The sequence below is a fragment of the Tachypleus tridentatus genome, chromosome 10 (assembly GCF_004210375.1).
Source record: "Tachypleus tridentatus isolate NWPU-2018 chromosome 10, ASM421037v1, whole genome shotgun sequence".
Taxonomy (NCBI): domain Eukaryota; kingdom Metazoa; phylum Arthropoda; class Merostomata; order Xiphosura; family Limulidae; genus Tachypleus; species Tachypleus tridentatus.
This window is the reverse complement of record NC_134834.1, coordinates 129,854,943-129,875,585: the sequence shown is the minus strand read 5'-3', so window position 1 is coordinate 129,875,585 and position 20,643 is coordinate 129,854,943. Positions and strand designations below refer to the sequence as shown.

At 35.4% G+C, this 20,643-nt stretch overlaps 1 protein-coding gene across 2 annotated transcripts in view; it reads right to left on the bottom strand.

Annotated features, from left to right (window-relative positions):
* Nucleotides 1-20,643, bottom strand: part of LOC143230302 (corepressor interacting with RBPJ 1) — a 43,671-nt gene that overhangs the window by 19,976 nt on the left and 3,052 nt on the right. For both annotated transcript variants that reach the window (XM_076463573.1, XM_076463574.1), the window contains exons 2-5: nucleotides 15,412-15,506; nucleotides 12,553-12,629; nucleotides 571-635; nucleotides 224-272 (exon numbers count right to left, since the gene is read on the bottom strand). In XM_076463573.1, the coding sequence (XP_076319688.1) occupies nucleotides 224-272; nucleotides 571-635; nucleotides 12,553-12,579 (141 nt within the window). In that variant the 5' untranslated portion in view covers nucleotides 12,580-12,629; nucleotides 15,412-15,506. The remainder of the gene's footprint in view (nucleotides 1-223; nucleotides 273-570; nucleotides 636-12,552; nucleotides 12,630-15,411; nucleotides 15,507-20,643) is intronic.

Below are 20,643 nucleotides of genomic sequence, written 5' to 3'. Positions count from 1 at the left end.
TGAGAAAATGATAGATATATACTACAGCCTTGAAAGATAAACAGTAGAATTAGCATATATAATTTTTAGTAAACTCTCATATAAAAAGTGAAGAAAATTAAAAAAAAACATAACTAAAAAATCTAATTTCAAATATACCTTTCTAAAAGTTAATTTCAGTAACCTAAACTAAAATATCAAATGTGTGTGTTACATTAAAACTTGACAAAATTATTTTCCTTACTGGTATTCCAAAGGGTTGATCACGAATCTCTGCATTATCCTTTGCAAAACTGTAGAAAAAAATTCAATACTTCTATCAAGACAAAGTACGTAAAAATCTAGAGCTTTTATTATACAAGAATTACACTGCAAATTACAAGATCAATAAATGTATAAATAAAAGATAATACTGGTAAGAACTTAAGTTTTGTGCTACAAGCTAAAGTAACTAACAACATTTTAAAATTATTGCTTTTATCACAGTACATTCTTGTATTCTTGCCTTTTTAAATTAAGCTTGAAAGTTGCTATACAAGTGAAAGAGAAATGAAAAATTATGAGGAACTAGTTACGAAATTAATACAATACTCTTCTCTTGGTGCATTATATTTCCTTTGCCATTCAAACTTGTATTCTGGTTCATCATCATCTTTCTAAAACAGGGAAAAATTCATTAATAAGAGTTCAAAGGAACTATAGAGATATGTATTAATGTTGTTCTATAGGTTTTTCTTCATAATTTGCTTTTATTATGACTTTGTTACTACATTAATATTCAAACTACTTAACAAAGAAAAGTGATCATCTTACTAGTAAGTGTTTTCTTTACATGAAAATTTTTAATAAGACAGTTTTTCTTCTATACAGGTTTGAAAAACTTCAAAAAATAAACAAAAATATCAGAAATGGCTACCAACCTGTCTTTCTGAAGCAATTGAAGGACATATGGGGAGAAAAAAAAAAAGAGAGAAAATGTATTTAATCTTTCATAATAACAATTAAATAATTACAATAAAAAGCAAATGTTCTTGTTTTATACTATTTCAACTAAAGTAGTTTTTCTAGTTGTTAATTTATTTTCAACAGAAAACAGCAGTTATGAGAGTTCTCTCTTCAAATAAAATCCTTATCAATTATTCTCTTCTAGAATTTTACACTCCGTATACTATAAGGAACAATTCCCTGGAAGAAATAGTAATACTTATTTGAATTAGTGAAATATCTACAAAATTGTAGATGTATTAGGTCGCTTGATAAAGAAAAAGGAGATATCTGGTAACTAACGTCAAATGACTCATTCTAACAAAATCATTAGTGACACTCAGTGCTTAGTATCATTTAACTTAGAAACATGCAGGTTCATAAATAGTAAGTGAACACAGTAATGACAAGTTTTTACATAAATATATAAATTTTCATCAACATTGCTGGATTTTAAATGTAAAGAAAAGTTAACATTCTTCTTTCAATGAAATACATTTCCAATAGGTACTCACTTCTACTAACACAAAATTGTGTCAATATTCTATCAGCATTCTAAGCAATGCTAACAATTTCTGCACCCAACACACACTAGTCTATATATCCCATCAATTTTACACCATGTTTGAACATGTACATATTATGTGACTATTTCACACCAATAGTATTGCAATACTTATATTGGTCTGCTATTCCCCTTCACTTTAGAGGACTGGCAGCTCCTACAAGAATAACAGCTGTGGGAAAAAAGGGTGGAAAGTGTATGAGTGAAGGTAAGTATTAATAAGAAACCTTTAGTCAATCTAAGTACAGTGCAACCACCCAGAATGAACAGGTGTGCTCAAAGATGAAAACAAAGCCCACATGTAGAGTACTACACTATTTGCAGAACAGGTATTTTCTTCATCATTGAAGTAGGAAATGAATCTGATATGGCTAGAAAAAAAGGATTTTGCGCAAGTGAAATTTATTCTAAGAGATCCAATTTATAGTGAAATACAAATGGACATAAACTCAACCAGACAGATGAGATCCCATAATTTGTCCTAGACATTAGGAGTTTGAGGATGAAAAAAAGAGAAAGAAGCATAAACACAGTCGCTATAATATGTGTACCATATTATGCACTCAACAACCTCAACCATAAGCAAGTCAAGCATCTTAAATCAAGCAACTGAGATTATAAAGAGGAAGTCATATATATGCAAAAACGGCTCGTTTGGGTCAAGAAAATATTTTACATAGAAGAGCGAACAACGTTTCGACCTTCTTCGGTCATCGTCAGGTTCACAAGGACCCAATCAAGCTGTTTTTGCATATATATTTCTCTACAAGTGGGTTTTCTCGACATCACTGAAAGAGGAAGTCAGCTTTCAGTCAAAAGTAGACAAACTCCCAAAACCACAGTAGGAAAAAAAAACCCAACAAACTGAACCTAACAATTTGGGATTGCACCATTGCTCTAATTGATCTACAAGAACAAGGCAATATCTGTGACCAGTATTATTAGCAGAAATTATAAATTACTCAATCATAAATGCAGGGACATATATACAGAATTACAGAAGGGCATAGAATATTTGCTCAACCATAAGTCCTATTGCCAGTATTATGAGGCAGATAAAGTCTTCCAAACACAACAGTAAGACCAGGGAAAGAAACTCCTTTAACCAATATTAATAAGCAAAGAGGCTTCTACCACACAAAACTGTAGGAACAGGGCAGCACCATCCTAAACCCAGTATCATGAGAAGTTTCCTGCATAGATCTGCTCCAACCAATGGTTGACCCCTGGGAAAAAAGAACATTCAGGGAGAATGGGAGAAGGAAAACCAGTTTTGCAATTTTCTTACTGAGTGTATGATCATGCACGGTAAATTAAGTTTTTACACTCACTCAAAAGGAAGTCTCCATGGTTCACCATTCCAGAAAGCTAAGAAAATGGCAAGCTAAGACCACAGTATGGTGACTGAGCCCAGAAAGGAGACCCAGGATCTGAAAGTACAGAGACCTACAATTTATATTTCCCAGCTATATGATGCAAGAATTATGACATGGAGAGAAGACTCCTCAATCAATCACACCAGAAATCTCCCAGGAAATGAGATAAGAATCCAAACATTCTAAAGATGAAGTAAGCTCCAGCTGCACCATGTTCTGATCTCTATCTAACCACCAAACTAGATGAGCTCTGATTGCTTAAGGAACAGTAAAAGAGGGGTCCAAGTGATCAAGGAGAAGTTCCACTGATCTAAGAGTCTCAATCAAATGGAATGCATGTGAGCCAAACCCAAATAAAGAACATATTAAGCTTTAAGACATGAGAGGTGAAAAAACTGTGAACATTGCTCCAAACCTGAAGATGAAGAAGAGAAGGCTGGGCTCAACCAAGATTGAAATAATAAAAAAAGAACCCTAAATTAACAGTATATTGAGGGGGGACACATATGAACTTCCCCACTGTCATCAGAAATCTCACCCATGCTGCTTTTTGACTGTGAAGGGGAAGAAGCAAGCAGGAGCTACTCAAACATAAAAAAGGAGAGCAAACACTCATAAAGTGAAGATGCTTGGTACGAGTTAGTACGCCGACTAAACACTTAAAAGAACTAAGGTTAGTCTACAAAGTAAAGCCCTGCACTGGATCACTTAACTTAGAGCAATAAATAGCTATCAGTAATATGGACATCGTGGGTAGGAATCTTGAAGAAACAAAATGTGGTTTCTAGTATCATGAACATAAGAAAATGAGCCAAAATAATATTTTGCCTTAAAAACAGGAAATAATAAAAAAAAAACACGTCAGTGATGTAACGAAGCAAAATAATTTAAATCCTACACTGGCAAAACTTAGTATAGTAAGGCACATACTTAAAAATTAATGAGGTATAATAATGAATTACATTATAATTATATAAAAATCAGATGCTTTTAATAACAATGCTAATCACTTTACTGAACAGCAACTATATATATTTGAGCTATTAGCAAAAAGAAAAAAAGATTAAACGTGTTTAAAAAATGGAACAGCAGAGACTATTTAAAAGTATATAAGCTTGTTTAAGAGAAGACACCATTTGTTTATATAATTTTTGTAGTAATAATATGTGATTTTTGGAGAAAATTGTCTACTTTCTGTACATTATCAGTCTATCTTCTTTGGGGTATTATTCAATGCACCACTACAATTAGTATATAAAAAAAAAGTTAGATGTCATGGACAATCGCCAGAAAAAAAAAGAATATTTGGGCAAGTACTTTATTTTTTATTTTTCATCTTTATTCATTTTTATTACAAAAGTAACTAAAATGTAAAAACAAATCTCTTTAGGTTTGTTATGGTTAGATTAGGTAAAATAGATTATAGTAATAGTAGTATAATAAGAATATTTCATCAGGCACTCATGTGAGCAGCTTCAAATAATGCATAGGTAATGTAATTTGAGAGTTATTTATGAGAGCTGTATTGATTGATTGATTTATTTAGTGTTTTATGGCACAAAGAAGCTAGGCTATCTGCGTCAAACGTCTGGTAAAAAAGGTAAAAATAAATTAAATGTAGTAAAATACAGAAAAGGAAATGAAGGTAAAACAAAACATCATTGAAAAACAGAAAAAGCATAAAACCAATGCTGACACCTAGTTTACAATGGTAAGAGAGAAAGCAGAGTAAAAGAAATTGTAAAGTACTTACTCTAGCAAAATGATAATGATCATAACCCGCCAGGAAGACTAACAGGTAAGTTCAAGAACCACCGTCAGTCACCTGACCAGTACCAAAGGGCAAAGTAATAAAAATGTAATCAACATGAAGCAAAATTGGAATAACAACTCGCCAGGATGACTAACGGGTAGTTCAAACGGATAGTTCAAATAGGAGCGTTAGTCACCTAAAGTTGGCCTTTCCAGTCCTGGTGTTGAGTCATTTAATGTTCTGGCCATTTTTCAATGTCAAATTGAACTAGAGAGAATGAAACTGTGAAAAGGGAACCACAATTAAAAAGGTGTAATGAATAAATATCCAACACTTAAATGAGATTAAAAAGATTAATGGCCATTAAAAAACTAAAAACTTTATCAAGGTGGACAGTGTCACCATCACCAATAACACTGTCCAATGTTACAGATAAACCCTGGGAAAAAAACATGTTTAAAATAGTGCCATCGTTGAGAATTGTAACCATGGCAAGAAAGTAAAATGTGGCTGATAGTGATTTGAGTGTTACACAAACTACACACTGGTGCATCAGTTCCAGATAAAAGAAAACGATGAGTTACAAAACTGTGACCAATGCGTAGTCTAGTTAGAACAACTTCCTCCTTCCGAACCTTACGGAAGCGCGATGGCCAAAGCCCAATATAGGGTTTTATTTGAACAATCTTTTTGTTGTGTTGCTCACTCCAAGTGGACTGCCAGCTGGCATGGACCCGAGCCTTGAATACAAGACCATAGTCCATGTACAGAATAGGCACAGTGGTGAAAGTGCCAGAGCAGATAGATTTAGCTGCCGTGTCTGCAAGCTCGTTCCCCGCATATACTAACATGGCCTGGTATCCAGAAAAACTGGATAGAAGTAGCAGTTAATGAGAAATGGGCCAGTCGGTTTTGAATATCAGCGAGAACAGGGTGTGAGCCAACGTGTAGCCATTCCAGGGCCAGTATAGAACTAAGCAAATCAGTATAAATAGATCCAGGGCAAGAGATATGGCATACAGTTCAGCATTGAACACAGAAGCTGTAGAGTGGATGATTCTGCACGCAACCACCGAACCGCAACAAACCATAGCAGAGCCCACTGAATTACCCGATTTGGAACCATCTGTATAAATGGGAACGGAATGATTGTTTGAAAGATGTTCATTAAATGAATGACAGTACTTCCAATCTGGAGTATCTGCCTTTTTCAGATGACTGAAAGAATGGTCACATTTGGGGACTGTAATAAGCCATGGTGGGATGGGCTGACCAGTGGATTCTGCAATGTTATCCAAGGATAGACCAAAGTCATCCAATTACGCCTGGATGCGAAGGCCAAACGAAGCAATGGCACATCGTCTGTTCTGAAAATGTACGGCCCACTGAAAAAGGAAAACACATCCCCAGGTGGGATGCTTTGGTAAGGAACGAAGTTTCGAAAAATATAGTAAAGACAGCTGCAAACAGCAAAGGTGCAGAGAAGGTTCATGAGATTCAACGTATAAGCTTTGAACTGGAGAGGTGCGGAAAGTCCCAGTGCAGAGTCGAAGTCCTTGGTGATGAATGGGGTCTAGCATCTTTAAAGCCGAGGGTCTGGCAGAGCCATAGACCATTGATCCATAGTCGAGTTTTGATCGAATAAGAGCACAAAATACTTTTAACACAGAACATCGATCTGCTCCCCAACTGGTAGTAGAGAGGACACGGAGGATGTTCAGTGCTCTTCTGCATTTGACCCGTAGCTGCTTTAAGTGTGGTATAAAGGTCAGCATGTGCACGGGCCCGTTGGAAAGCGACAAGGTTCAAAAGTGTGGGATATCTACGAAAAGTATCCCAGGCCCGTTTTTGAGCCTTCCGTGCTAAGTGGCAAGCAGGATTCCACCACGAACGAGGATGTCGTGGAAAACGTGTTGAAGTTTTAGGAATACACTGAGAAGCTGCTTGTATAATACAGCCAGTTACCTCTGCCACACAGTCGTCTATTGATGGCTGATTCACAATGGCAGGATCAAGTTCTGCAAGAGCAGTGAAAGTGGACCAGTCTGCCTGATCCAGCTTCCACCGGGGCAAGCTGGTAGGGTGGCATCGACCACGGCCAGTCGCTCTCAAAAGTATAGGAAAATGATCACTGCCTAGTGGATAATTGTCAACCCTCCATGAAAAATGGGAGAATAACGAAGGGGAGAAAACTGAGAGATCAATAGTGGTAAAGGACTGACTAGGTGCATGAAAATAAGTGGAAGAACCAGTATTGAAAAGAGAAAGATTGTGATCAGAGAGCATACGCTCTACAGAGCGACCCCTCCCATCAATAACAGCACATTTCCAGAGGGAATGATGTCCATTAAAGTCCCCCAGAAGTAAAAAGGGAGACGGCAACTGTTCAACGAGAGCATCAAGGTCTGATTGATCATATGTCTCTCCAGGGGACAGATAGAGAGAACAAACAGTGATGGTATGACACAAGGAAATATGGATGGCTACGGCCTCCAAGAGTGTAATGAGTGACAAATACAGGGTAGGCACATGCTGATCAACCAACAGTGCCACCCTTCCATATACTCATCCATCACACAGCCTGTCATTTCTGTACAGAAAAAACTGCCAAAAGGTGACTGTATCGGCAGGTTTCAGAAATGTTTCTTGTAAGGAAAGACACACAGGATGGTAGGAAGCAATCAGTGTTTTGATATCATCCAGATTAGAACGTAAACCTCGACAGTTCCATTGTATCAAGGTGGCCATTTTTAATGATGGGTAGGCGAAGTGGCTGGAGAACCCTTCTGTTTACGACCACGTCTTTTTTCCTTACTGTCCTTAGTCGGAGGAGGTCTATCAACCTCCATGGATCCTGCCCTGGGTCGATTGGGCAGGTTTTTGTTATTGGAAAAGGATTCCAGTGACTGAGTACGGGAACAAATGATTGTTCTGCCTCTTGGGGTGGGAGAAAAAGACGTATCAGAAGAAATGCCTGTATTTGAAACTGAAGGATGTGGATCTTGAGGTTTATTCGAATGTATGGGAGGAACAGAGATGGGTGTGGAAGTCGATTCATCAACCTTTTTAACCATGGAAGTCAAAAACCTTTTCATTTGTTTTGAAAACGATTCTCTTGGAGGCACAGAGAGATCTGTCTGCACTCCCACTGTAGTTGTGGAACGAAGTGCAGCAGCATATGTCAGAAATGGAGTGGCGGGCAGCAATTTCCAAGCCTCAGGATAACTAATGTTATGAGTCATTTTCAAATGCTGCACGTCTTTTTCCTCCAACCATTTTGGGCAAGAACAAAAGTAGGAAGGGTGAGAACCATTGCAGTTGATGCAATGTGGGTCCATGTCACATTCATAGGCATCGTGGTCCTTGCCACCACAACGAGCACATGTCAGGGAACCACGACATGATGTCTTTGAGTGGCCGAACCTCTGACATTGAAACATCGGAGAGGGTTTGGAATGTATGGCCGTACCCTGCAAATTAGATAACCTGCCTTGATGGTGGCAGGTGCAAGTGATGATGTAAATGTCAAAACGAGGGTATTTGTTGGCAGTGTAACTCCATCTTTGCGAGTGGAGATGCGCCTCACTGCAGAAACTCCTTGAGTGGAGAGACCAGCGAAAATCTCTGACTCGGGGACATTCTTCAAATCCCTCTCAACAATAACTCCTCGTGATGAATTCAAGGTAGCATGAGGGGTAACCTCAATAGGTGTGTCCCCAATTGCTGTTGAATTCAAGAGAAGTTCACTGTGGTTGGTTGTGGATGTTTCAACTAATATGTCTCCAGATCGAAGTTTCTTTACTGATTTTGGAGAGCCAGCAAGACCCTCTAGTCCCTTCTGAATAAAAAAGGGGGACAATTGCCCTAAAGGTATTTCTGAAAGAGAATGTAATATAAGAAAATGAGGTACGTGTGTTACAGATGTTGAAGACTGCTACTCAGAGTCTTCAAGACGTGGTCGCTTATCTATTGACTGTTTTTTCACTATTTTATTTAAATTTTTTAAGGAGGATCCATAGGAAAAAAGAAAAATTTCGGTACCCACTGACCCCCCCCCACCATGGAGCCCTACGAGGGGACACACTACAATGTCATGCAAGGACAATGCAGCAACGCCAGGGTTTCGTGAGCACTACACCCAAACACCAACATCAGGCACAATATCCACAACACCTGTTGAGAACTTCCAACACTGGTACTTGGTTGACTCTAGCCCAAGTGGACCAGCCGACTGACCCAAGGGGGGCCACCCAAAGACCGCCCATCTACAGGAATTCAAGGCCAAAGTGGTGTGTTAGGGTTGGACCCCTCAACCACCAGGATCCTCTTCTCCCTTTCACAGGTCGCCACACACGGCAAACACGTGGGTGGATGTTTAGATCCCAGAGGAGGTAAACTGGGAACAGAACCTTCCCTAGGAGGTCCCCTCACCACGTACAGGAATCCACACCGAGGGGATGAGAGCTGTATGCTGGTCAAATTGACCAACCTTCTATAGAGTTAAAGTAGGAAAAAAATAACAGATGAAATACAGTTTTACTGAAAACTAACATCTAAAATGTATTTAGGAGGTTTTATAAATAACACAAATGAAATTTAAGATTTTTTTTGAGATGAAGTATTTTATTTTACTTTAACATGAAAATTCCTTATGGATTATTCAAAACAAATATTCAATGGGAAATCTTTTTAGTTTATTAAAAATACAATTTTTTGGATGTGAAAGGTTTATAGTGTTTACTTACTCATATTTCATGAAGATACTGACACTATCAAAAATTAGTACAATCAAATTGACTAAACCTGTGGAGAGAGTTAATCAGATAGAACACAGAATTAAATGTTACTAGCAGTGACATGTAACTTGCAATCTATGGTATTAAAGTACTTATTGATAACAAATTAACAAACCTATGAAATTTGCCAAATCTACAAAGTATGCAATATTAATAAACATGCAAAACAATTAAGTTTACCTAAAAACAAAGTAATAATCAATATCTAACATACAATTCATCTACAGTAACTTAGAGAATACATCAATATCTAAAATAAAGTCAAAGCACTGATGCATTGAAATATACTGCTAAAAAAAATTAAAGGAGCAAGTACATATTTCAGCATATTTTTGCCAAAACCAAATTTATGTATGAAAAACCTATCTGTTTGTCTACAAGTGTATTTTTTTAGCTTGTGAGTGATGTTTGAAGCAACTCAAATGAAATTCACCTCACTCAAGGAGAATACAACAAGATAGCCTACATAAGGCTGTTATGTGAAACTATGCATTCCTTGTTAGTTCTCGAAACAAACACCAACATGGATCTTTTACAGCTAGTTTTGTCAGTGTGTACCTTCATCTTGTGTACCCAAGCAGTCAGGCACCATCTGACAGAGAACGAGGCAGCCAGGGCAGTTCAGATGCTGGAGGATAACCAGACCCAAAGGAGGGTGGCACAGCTCGTCAGCGTGTCACCAAGCATCATCAATCAACTTTGGCGGCACTACCAGGAGACAAACTCTTATGGCAGGAGACCAGATCATGGCCATCATCGCTGCACAACAGCCAGAGAGGACCGCTACATCGTGACTAAAGCTCTGCAAAACAGGTTAGCTACGATTCAGTCACTGCTCAATGACCTTCAGCACTCCACTGGAATGCTGTCGACCCAAACAGTTCGCAATCGGCTGCACAAAGGATACTTTAGGGCCAGACAGCCAGCAAGAGGCATTATTCTGAAAGCGCAACACCGTTCAGCCAGGTTGGAGTTTGCTCGTCAGCACCTGGACTTGGAACTTAGTCAATGCTGTGGAGAGACGAGAGCAGGTCCACCATGTCTTGTGACGATGGATGTGCAAGAGCATGGAAATGCCAAAGAGAGCAATTTTCTGCCTGTAACGTTGTATAAGTCGATGCTCATGGAGGAGGTTCTGTAATGGCCTGGGCAGGCACATGCTTGGGTGGTTGCACGGACTTACTCATACTCGACAGAGGTACTCTGAACGCACGGTGATATAGAGACAAAATTCTGGAACTCATTGTGAGGCCTTTTGCTGGTACTGTTGGCAGTGGGTTCATTCTCATGCAAGTTAACACATGAGCCCATGTCGCAAGACTGTGTATGGTCCTCCTTGATAAGGAAGGAATAGAGACTTTTGGGTGGTTCGCTAGATTTCCAGATTTAAATCCGATTGAACATCGTTGGGATATGTTGTCGAGGCATGTTAGTGAATACCAGCACCATCCTCAGAATGTACATGAACTCCAAAAAGCCCGGGTAGACGAGTGGGCTACCATACCCCAAGATAACATTGATAGACTGAGATAAATTATATAAGAAAACATACTTGTTCCTTTAATATTTCTGACCAGTTTACTTAATTCTTCTATGAGTAAAGACAAAGCTACACCTACCAAAAGTATATCAACCAGGTGTGATGTGACATGCCAAAAAATTTAATACAGATCCCCTGTGAGAACTGGAAGCAATTGCAAGAAAGAAGGAAAAGAACAATTATCCACCAAAGTGAATGATGTGGCAGCACTGCAACTGGTGGAAGATAAAATCTCCTGAAGAGGTGTTGAAGTGTGATAGACTAAAATAAGAAGGAACCGGATTAAAAAGAATATACAAATAGTCTTCTCATTAATTGTATTCTTTTAGAACATCACCATGATGAAAAGAAGATGAAATTGCTGGTTGAGCTTACAAATCTAGCTCTCGGCAATTTAAGACCTGTATATCCTCTGTAGATTAAGATAAATCCAATTCGTGGAAAGTAATACCAGTAGCAGTTTCAACTGTAATGGGCACTCCTATAGTAAATACATAGATCACAAATTCTTAATAAGATATCTTACAATTTGGTAACAAGAAATAAATACAAAATGTTGAAACATGTGAATGCAAACACAGTAAAATAAAACTGCTGAAAAAAAAATAAAACAGCAAAGAAGCACACTGGTAAATGGTAGCACATGTGAAAAAACACACACCTAAACACTATTGTACCAAATGAGAAACTGCAGATTGAATGGGAAGAAAAGAGGAAGGTGTCTGTACCAGTATTGGTGGTGCAATATTATTGGTGGAGAATATTCACATGATATGTACGTATTCAAAAATGTTACAAAACTGATGGAATATATAGACTGATGTGCTAAGTGCAAAAATGTTTAGCATTGCTTACAGGGCAGATAGAAGACTGAAATAAATTTAAGTGGTAGGAGGCAAGACTGTATCAGAAATAGTAACAGAGAACAAGATTTAGAATGTTTGTTTTTATTTGTGACAGTACCCCTAAAAAAATTCTTCCATAATTCTGCTTTCACACTTAGCTTTATTCTAGACCAGTGATACAGTGCTAGATAAAGATGTGTTAAAACACAAAATCTACCTCATAACTGTGTGAGGTGAGATTTGCTGGAAATAATGTTGATACAGCATTCTAGCTACAAAGAGTATAGGCACACCATGCCCACGCATTCCCCCTTCCCTACACTGCTATCACATAATCAAAGTCAATTAATAAACTATTATATGATTTTGAGAGAATTTCTTTTACTATAAAGTCACAAAGCAGGTTAAAACTTATTTTAAAATGTATTTAAAGTAAATATACATGTAGATGAGAATAAAAATTAATGAATGTACATTTTTTATTTAAAGTCTTAAAACAATAATTAAATGTTTAGTGATTTTCGGTTGACTCTTATCATGACTATATGCATTTTAAAATGTATTTAAAGTAAATATACATGTAGATGAGAATAAAAATTAATGAATGTACATTTTTTATTTAAAGTCTTAAAACAATAATTAAATGTTTAGTGATTTTCGGTTGACTCTTATCATGACTATATGCATAACTATTTGAAAAACTAATTCATCTACCTCTTTTTGCCCCTGGTGGTGCTTCATACATAAAGTTGAGAGCCAATTTTTCTTTACTTTCTTTGCTGATCAGTGCCCTATAAAATAAACAGGTATTACTTGTCATACATTAAAGTCGACCAATTTATTATCATGTTTCAGCAAGATACACTTATTTCAATCTTGATGAATTACAAAGATCATATAGTCTATCACTTTCTCTCTCTCTCATATATATGCACCTTTCATGTAATCTATTAACCATTTTACAATGAGTCACAGATCAAAGGCCATGTCATCACAATTGTTGACTTTCATTCAAAATTTTATTGATCTACTATTTTATGAATTTATGCCAATATGATTGGAATCAAATTGTAAATTATAATTCAAACTCTAATGTTATATATTAGTTACTTTCCTAATTTAAAAGTAAATATTAAAAGAACACATCTAAATAAAGATTTTAGCAAGTCACATGATATGTTGAATGCATCACTGTTTAAAATGAGATGTTTGTGATGTCAAAATACCAAGTCTACAGATTCATACAAATTATGAACTCAAACTACTAATATTGACAAGCTAGAATATAACATAAAAGCATCATATCTTTTTATTTTGCTGAGATAAGGCTCACGTACTGAATCAAACATGGTGGCTCTGTTCAATTCCTTCCATTTTTTGAAATGGTACCTTATATATACTTACTTCAATATATGACATGTGAATAAAAAATCAACAACTTAGAATGTCTCCAGAGTAGTTTTCCCCCCAATTTTAATCTGTGAAAAAGCTAATTCATTCTTTCGACCCAAGACTTCACGAAGATAGGTTGTGTCCACAGTCCGCTTGATGTTTCACATTTTTTAAAATCTAAATACATCTCAGTCACTAAGATTCAGAAATTAATGGAATTCTATGGTTGCAGTATGGTTATTTATGATTTTTTTAGTTATTCAACTGTATGTATATAAATATGCTTCATGTGCAAATTTTTAAAGATGTAGTAACCTATGTCCAGCAGCAACAGAGTACAAACGTTGTACCAAGAAAAGATAACTGTTTGCTTTACTTCTTGATTTATTATTCTATATTTTAAGAATAAGTTCAATAATTTATTTCTAAATAGTAATAATCTATATACACGTACATTAGACAATACAAGTCCACTAAAACACAGCCAAGACAGGGAAGACTAAAGGTCAGTTTTATATTATTGTATATGTAACATGAGTACACATGTTACATATACAATAATATAAAATATAAGTTATGCAATGTTAGCTAGGCATGAATGAAAGGTCAATATAATAAAAGATAGATATATAGTACTATGATACTTAAGCTACTTAGATTAAAAATTTGTATTTTCACGTTAGTCATTGTAGCATGAATAAAGCATAATTTATATTTATTTACTTTCTTTTATGATTGTTATGAGGTTGGCCAAGTGATAGACGCCAAATAATCAGAATATAGAAAGAAACAGAGTCTTACTGAAAATAAACGTTTAAAATGTATTGAGATTTTTGGGACAGAAAACAGTTTTCTTAATCACAACACAGAATCACTTTGCTCACAAACAAGTAATGAACTAGACTATTTTCACAAACAAATTTTTAGTAAAATATTTCAATAAAAATCTGATTTTTTGTGGAAAAAAAACTTGTAATCTTTACCAAAAGTCTATTAAGTTTTGTGAAGATACACTTGTTATATGAAAAGTTATAGTGCAAATATGTAAATGAACTTATATTATACTGTTCCCATTGCAAAAGAGTTAAAATACTGTAAATATTAAAATCCTACAAGGTATCTCAGTTTAAAATGAGAATGTAAACACATGCTACTACTAAGAGCAACATTATTTTAACACAGGCCTGGTTATCCTCATGCAAAAATCATGTACAGTAATAGTATAACTTGTTTCTCTATACACATTTGAGAAAAGATAAAAAGAGAGAGAGAAGAGTAGAAGAAAAAAGTGTTTATTTTCTTTATGATTTGGAGAAATTGATCATTTACACAAGCCAAATCAATATGGATATCAAACATTTTCACAATTCTTTCCAAACAGCCACAAATCAGGACTGTTTCACATTTATTCAAAACAACCAAGAATCTTAACATTGGTCAGGAAAAATACTGACTTAAAGGTATTTCTAATAACTATCATTCATGCTGGTTGTTTATTCTAAAAATACAGATGGTGCTTATTAAACAGTCTTATTTTTCATAACAAAAATCCAGTACATCACAGCAAATTAGTACAGTCACTACCTCCAAACAAAAAATCTCCATTACTGTAATTCTGGGATTAATTACTGCCAAGATATCTTGCATATTGTACGTAAGAACCAAGTGCTTTAGCCCAATTTATTTAGACATTTCTTTATAACACATATTCTAACAGGCAAAAACATGAAATATGTGGAGCACATCAGAAGTTGACAGTATTTTAAAATATCAGTAATTTGATGGTTAAAATATCTTGGTTATTGGCAGCTAAGATCAAATACCAAACTGCCACTGAGTAAAATGCTTAATAAGCCATTACAGTCAATTTATATGCTTTAATTCTTCTTTGTATTAAGATTTTTAAAGAACATGTGAATCATAAAAATGTTTCAAAAGGTAGCTTTTTTAAGTTGTACATTTTGTTATAATTTGCACTTTCTGTGTGTATAGTAAATTCTAGAAGTTGGTGTTTTTTCAGATAATTTCAAATATCAATGATATGCAGTAATAAAATATAGCAGTTAGTAATAAACTAAAAAAAATAAAAATGTTTGAAAACAAAGACATTTCATGTCAATAAATGTTTAACATATTTTGGAAAAATTGTAGATAACAATAAAGCCTGTTTTGGGATCTAACCTGTTATTATAAAGGTCTTGTTCTTTCTCATACTGTTGTCTGAGTTCTTCTTGTTTTTTCTTTTCATTCTCTGTCCTCTGCTCTGCCATCCATGTCTAAATTGAAAAAAAAAATCAATATACTTTACACATTTCTTTTTACATAGGCATTGATATAGGCTTGTTCACATTTAGTCAAGAAACAGAGTCAAAACATCCAACAAACTACACTGGTCAAGTACAAAGTTCCTTAAGTGAAATTATTAATTTTTCTTTTCCCAAGACGTTATTTAAATCATTATTTCAAAGTGTTCTAAATAACATAAAACTACCATAACTCAAACAGATGGCTTGAGCTTGCACAATTCTATTATTATCTGATTTTAAAACATCAATTTTTAACCTTTTCACTAGACAGGAGGAGATTCTTGGTCTTAAGCATTTAAAATGTACAATTAAAAGCATGTTTAGGTTTAAGAATCATTTACATATGATTGTCATTGCTGAGTTTATTATGAAGGAACAGACAGCCTTTGGTTCTCTCCATGTATATTGATAGTGGTTTAGCATTTGAAGAAAGGAAAGAAATATTGAAATATGTATACATACTTGTTTTCTGTAACCCTATCTCCATGAATTATTCTTGGGTAACAACCCAGCTTTTCTCCAGTTTCTAAGTAGCCTTAAACTACTCTATGGGAACAACTTGTGTCACATGATTTGAACCACATCATCTTGCTTGAACTGTCAACACAGCTGTTAATACATATGCTAAATGGCTACAACTTATTACAGGAATTAATATCACATTTTATGTAATTAGATCCTTTAGCAACAAAATAGACATCTAAGTAGCCAATGGATTCAAAGTTCAGTAGCTTTATGATGAAGTAATCTCATAAAAGGTGGATGCTTTCTCTTTCTGCAGGTGTTACTTTCCTTGAACACTTTTGATATATCCATCAAAATCCATGCAGAAAAATAGTTCTTTTGCACTTTCATAGTGAACTTAGCAACAGGGATCACATCTGAGCAATTCTTGTATCTAAGCATATCTCCATAATGCAAAATACATAGCAAATGCCTGAGACCGAGAACTGCATTATGTGTAGTGTCAAGCAGGGACACTGTTCTTGCTATAAACAATATGAATTTATAAGCTCTATCTCTCTATTTGAGCCATAACAGGTCTCTATTTTGTCTTACAAAATACATCTTGAGGGGCCAATGATACAAGGAACAAGAGATTAATGGCCAAAAGAAAGAGTGGCAGACCATCTATTCTGAAAAAGCATGGTCCACTGAGGAAGGAAAATACAACACCAGGTGGGATGCTGTGATAAGGATAAAAATTTTGATGCGTACAGTAAAGATATTTGCAAATGACAATAGGTATAGAGGAGGTTCACTGAATTCAATGTACAAACTCTGGACTAGAGAAGTGTGGAAGGTCCCTGTGCAGGCCGAAGCTTCTGTTGGTGAACAGGGTCCAACTTCTTAACAGCTGAGGTTCTGGCAGAGCTTTAGACCAGAGACTTGTAGTCTAGGTTTCAATCAAATAAGGGCATTTTTAGTAAAGAACATCGATCAGCTCCCCAAAAGGTGGAAGAGAGGGCACAGATGACATTTAGTGCCCTTGTACACTTGGTACATAGCTGTTTGATGTGTGGAATAAAGTTCAACTTACAGTCAAAAATAAGACCCAAGAACTTTGCCTCAGGGACCACAGGAAGCACATCTTCTCAGAGACAGCTCAGGATCTGGGTGAATACCCTGTTGGTGACAAAAGTACATGCAAATGGTTTTGGAGTGAGAAAAGGTAAAACCATTTGCTGTAGTCCACTTCAGTAAGCAATTGAGGGCAGCCTGTTGCTACCATTCAATAAACCTCAAGCTTGACGACTGACACGAAAGATCGTTTGCAACTGTAGGTTGGGAGTTGTCCACTGATAGCATTAATCTTTAGAATGAAATATGTAACACTCAAGACACAGCCCTGACAGACTCCAAGTTCCTGTTAGAAAGAACAGGAAAGTGTTGAACCCACACTGACCTGCAATCGTTGGTTCATTAAAAAATGTTTAATAAAAATGGGTAAAAGACCATGCAATGTGCATGATTGAAGGTCTTGCAAGCCCAAAAGAAAAGAGGTGATCACTCTGTCTGTGGTCTTGATGGCTAAGAAGGTGGGAAATGAAACAGAAGTGTTAGATAAATGAGAAAAGCTTTTGCCAAGAATACTGGCAATGTCCTGGGCATCAGCAACTTCCTGGACATCAGAAAGCAAAATTGAAAGGGGAGCAGAAGTATACATCCACTACAATTGAATGGCCCCTCCCATCAATATCAGCATCAACCAAGAAAGGATTATGCCCCAGGTTTATAAAGGGAGAGAGTAACTGCTCAAAGAAGGCATCAAGGTCTGACTGAGGTGCAGTAAGATAAAGTAGAAAAAACAAAAAGAATGTGAAGGAGCTTTAGGATAACTGGAAAAGTAAAAAAAAACAAAAATAAAACAGGAGAGTAAAGTTGAAAAAATGGTCACCAGTGAAACCAAAGCCCATGATTTATTTCAAAGGTGAACCACTGTTATTGCTAGCTGTGCAGGAAGGGGAATGGTAAGCAAATGTGAAAACACAAGGAATAAGAGAAATGTATCACAACATGACTCCTGTGGTCCAGTTAGTGGAAAACCAAGGAAACAATACAAAACTGCAGGTGAGCAGCTAAAGGCCAAGATTCCAAAGAATCAGGTACACTGTCAAAGACAGAGGTCTCAAACATAAGAGAAATGACTATGGACACCTGATTGAGGAGAAAATCCCCCACCCACCCAAAACAAGTGGTCAAAATAAACAAAGAAAAAGAAATAGAAAGTAAAGTAGCAAACAAATATAGGTATCTCATTCAAAACTACTGGGTGATAATGAAGAGCCTTAGTAATGAGGTGAGTGCAGAAAGTATATGAATAGAGTGAAAAACAGTAACAAACAGATAGCTGGAAGGAAAGATGAAGGAAAATAAAGAGCTATGACCTAAAGTTTCAGCAATGAGTTCACAAAAATCATTAGAACAAAAAAGATGGAGGACCACATGGACTTCAAACAGAAGGTACAAAAAGTAAAAATAGAAACATTATGATGTACAAGTAAAAATGACAGAATATCACACATTTGATTCAAGAGCATAGCAAACAGAAAAGGAAGAAATAGCTATTCCTTATCAGGAAGACAAGAATCAAAAACCAAGGCTGGAGGATGAAGAGCTGACAAAACCTGTCCACAGGCAGGCTTTACAGAAGTCAGAGAAACAAAACAATTAGGAAACAGAAGGCAGTTGGCAACCAATCACCTGGTGTACAAAAGAAGGACACTCATCACTTGTTTACATGAAAGTTCATCACAGCTCATAAGGTCATGAAAGCTAAATTATCCACAATGTCAAAAGTGCCTTACCACAGAGTAAAACCTAATACCTGTCACATGGAGGCCTGTTTTCTACTAAATGAGCAACATGAAAAATAACTGTCAGATTTATGAACAAATAAATTGCTTCCAGTTGTCATTTAGTTAATTTGTGAAAATACTTAAAGAGGAATGTCTGAGCCTCTGGCTTCTTTCATTATATAATTTGTAGCATATGTGAGGAAAGGAACTTGAAGAAGAAATGTGGTAACCAGAGAAAACAAAGTTGCATTAAGGTGAATAAAATAAATAAATAAAATCAATGCCTTTCTACTAGTGGGGAGTTGGCCACTATAACTGTTACATCAAAGGCTAGAGCAAAACATGTATACCTTTGTAGGGATGGGAGTTTGTTCAAGGCTTGTGGCACGTGCAGGAAATTCCACAACAGTTACACAGAAAGCAATAGCTCTTAGTGGTGCAGAAATGTAAACAGCATTTTTAAATTGATACTTTACTGCTTCTGGAGATTAGAAAGAGATTTTGGTTACAAGTTTAAAATAACATTTTGAAAGGATATGACAAGAATTATCTACTTTTAGTTGCACAATGGAATTAATCAAACAAAATAATGTGGAAAACCTTTAAAATAAATTCTTATATTTTCTTGATTCCAAGAAATGTTCCTCATTAAAAAAACAGGTTGGCTTATAAAAGATATGAAAGATAAAATTAAAGAAAAGCTGTATAAATTTACAATGTTTAAATTGATTACTAGGGTGCAAGACTGAATATTATTGAAGATCAAGATAGTTGTTCAAATAGGAAATTAGAAAATCAAAAATGCTATACAAAAAAAATAAGGTTGAATGAAAATATAAAAAATTAACAAAAAGGATTTTTTAAAATACATTTAAAGAGTAAGCAAAATATTACAAAAGGATTGTGGTCTTTGATGGATGGTAAAAGAAATCTTGTAACCGACAGTTACAAGATGATTGGACCATCAAATTCTACTCTGTTCTTCAGTTTTCACTAAAGGAGGTTTAACCAATATTCTTCATTCTGAACAAGTACAAGATTTTCCAAAATAATATCAAACAAGAGAACATTAATTCTCAACTTGTTAAAGTAAGACAGAGAAATTTAAAAAGCAATAAGTCTTCAGGGCCAGATAATAATTTCCCCTTGAATAGTGAGCAGGTTCAAAGGATTGGAAGTTGCTTTAAACTTTTATGATGGGTTACAGGTCAAAGACCATGTCTATCGTATTTGTTGACTTGCATTCAAATTTTTATTGAACAACTATTTTATAAATTTATGTCAAAACTTTGCAATCAAATTGTAGATTATAATTCAAATTTTAATAAGTTAAATAAGTTTAATAATTTCTTAATTAAAAAAAATTTATTAAAAAGAACACATCTACATACAGATTAGTTAGTCACACATTATGTTGAATGCAACACTTTAAAATTAAAGGTTTGTGATGTCAAAATGCTAAGTCTATAGTTTCACAAAAATTGGGAACTCAAATTACTAATACTATCAAGCTAGAATTTAAATTAAAATAACCTAATACCTTTTTATTTTGCTGAGATATGGCTTATGTACTGAATCAAACACAGTGGCCCTATTCACCTCTTACCATTTTTGAGAATGGTTTCTTATATACACTTACATCAATACGACATGTGAATAACCAATCAACAGCTTAAAATTTCCCTTTAGTGGTTTTTTCAGCCATTCTAATATGTGAAAAGGCTACTATGTTCTTTCTACCAAAGATATAAAGAAGGTAGGTTGCATCTTCATTCTGCTCAAAGATTCATATTTTTTAAAATCTAAAT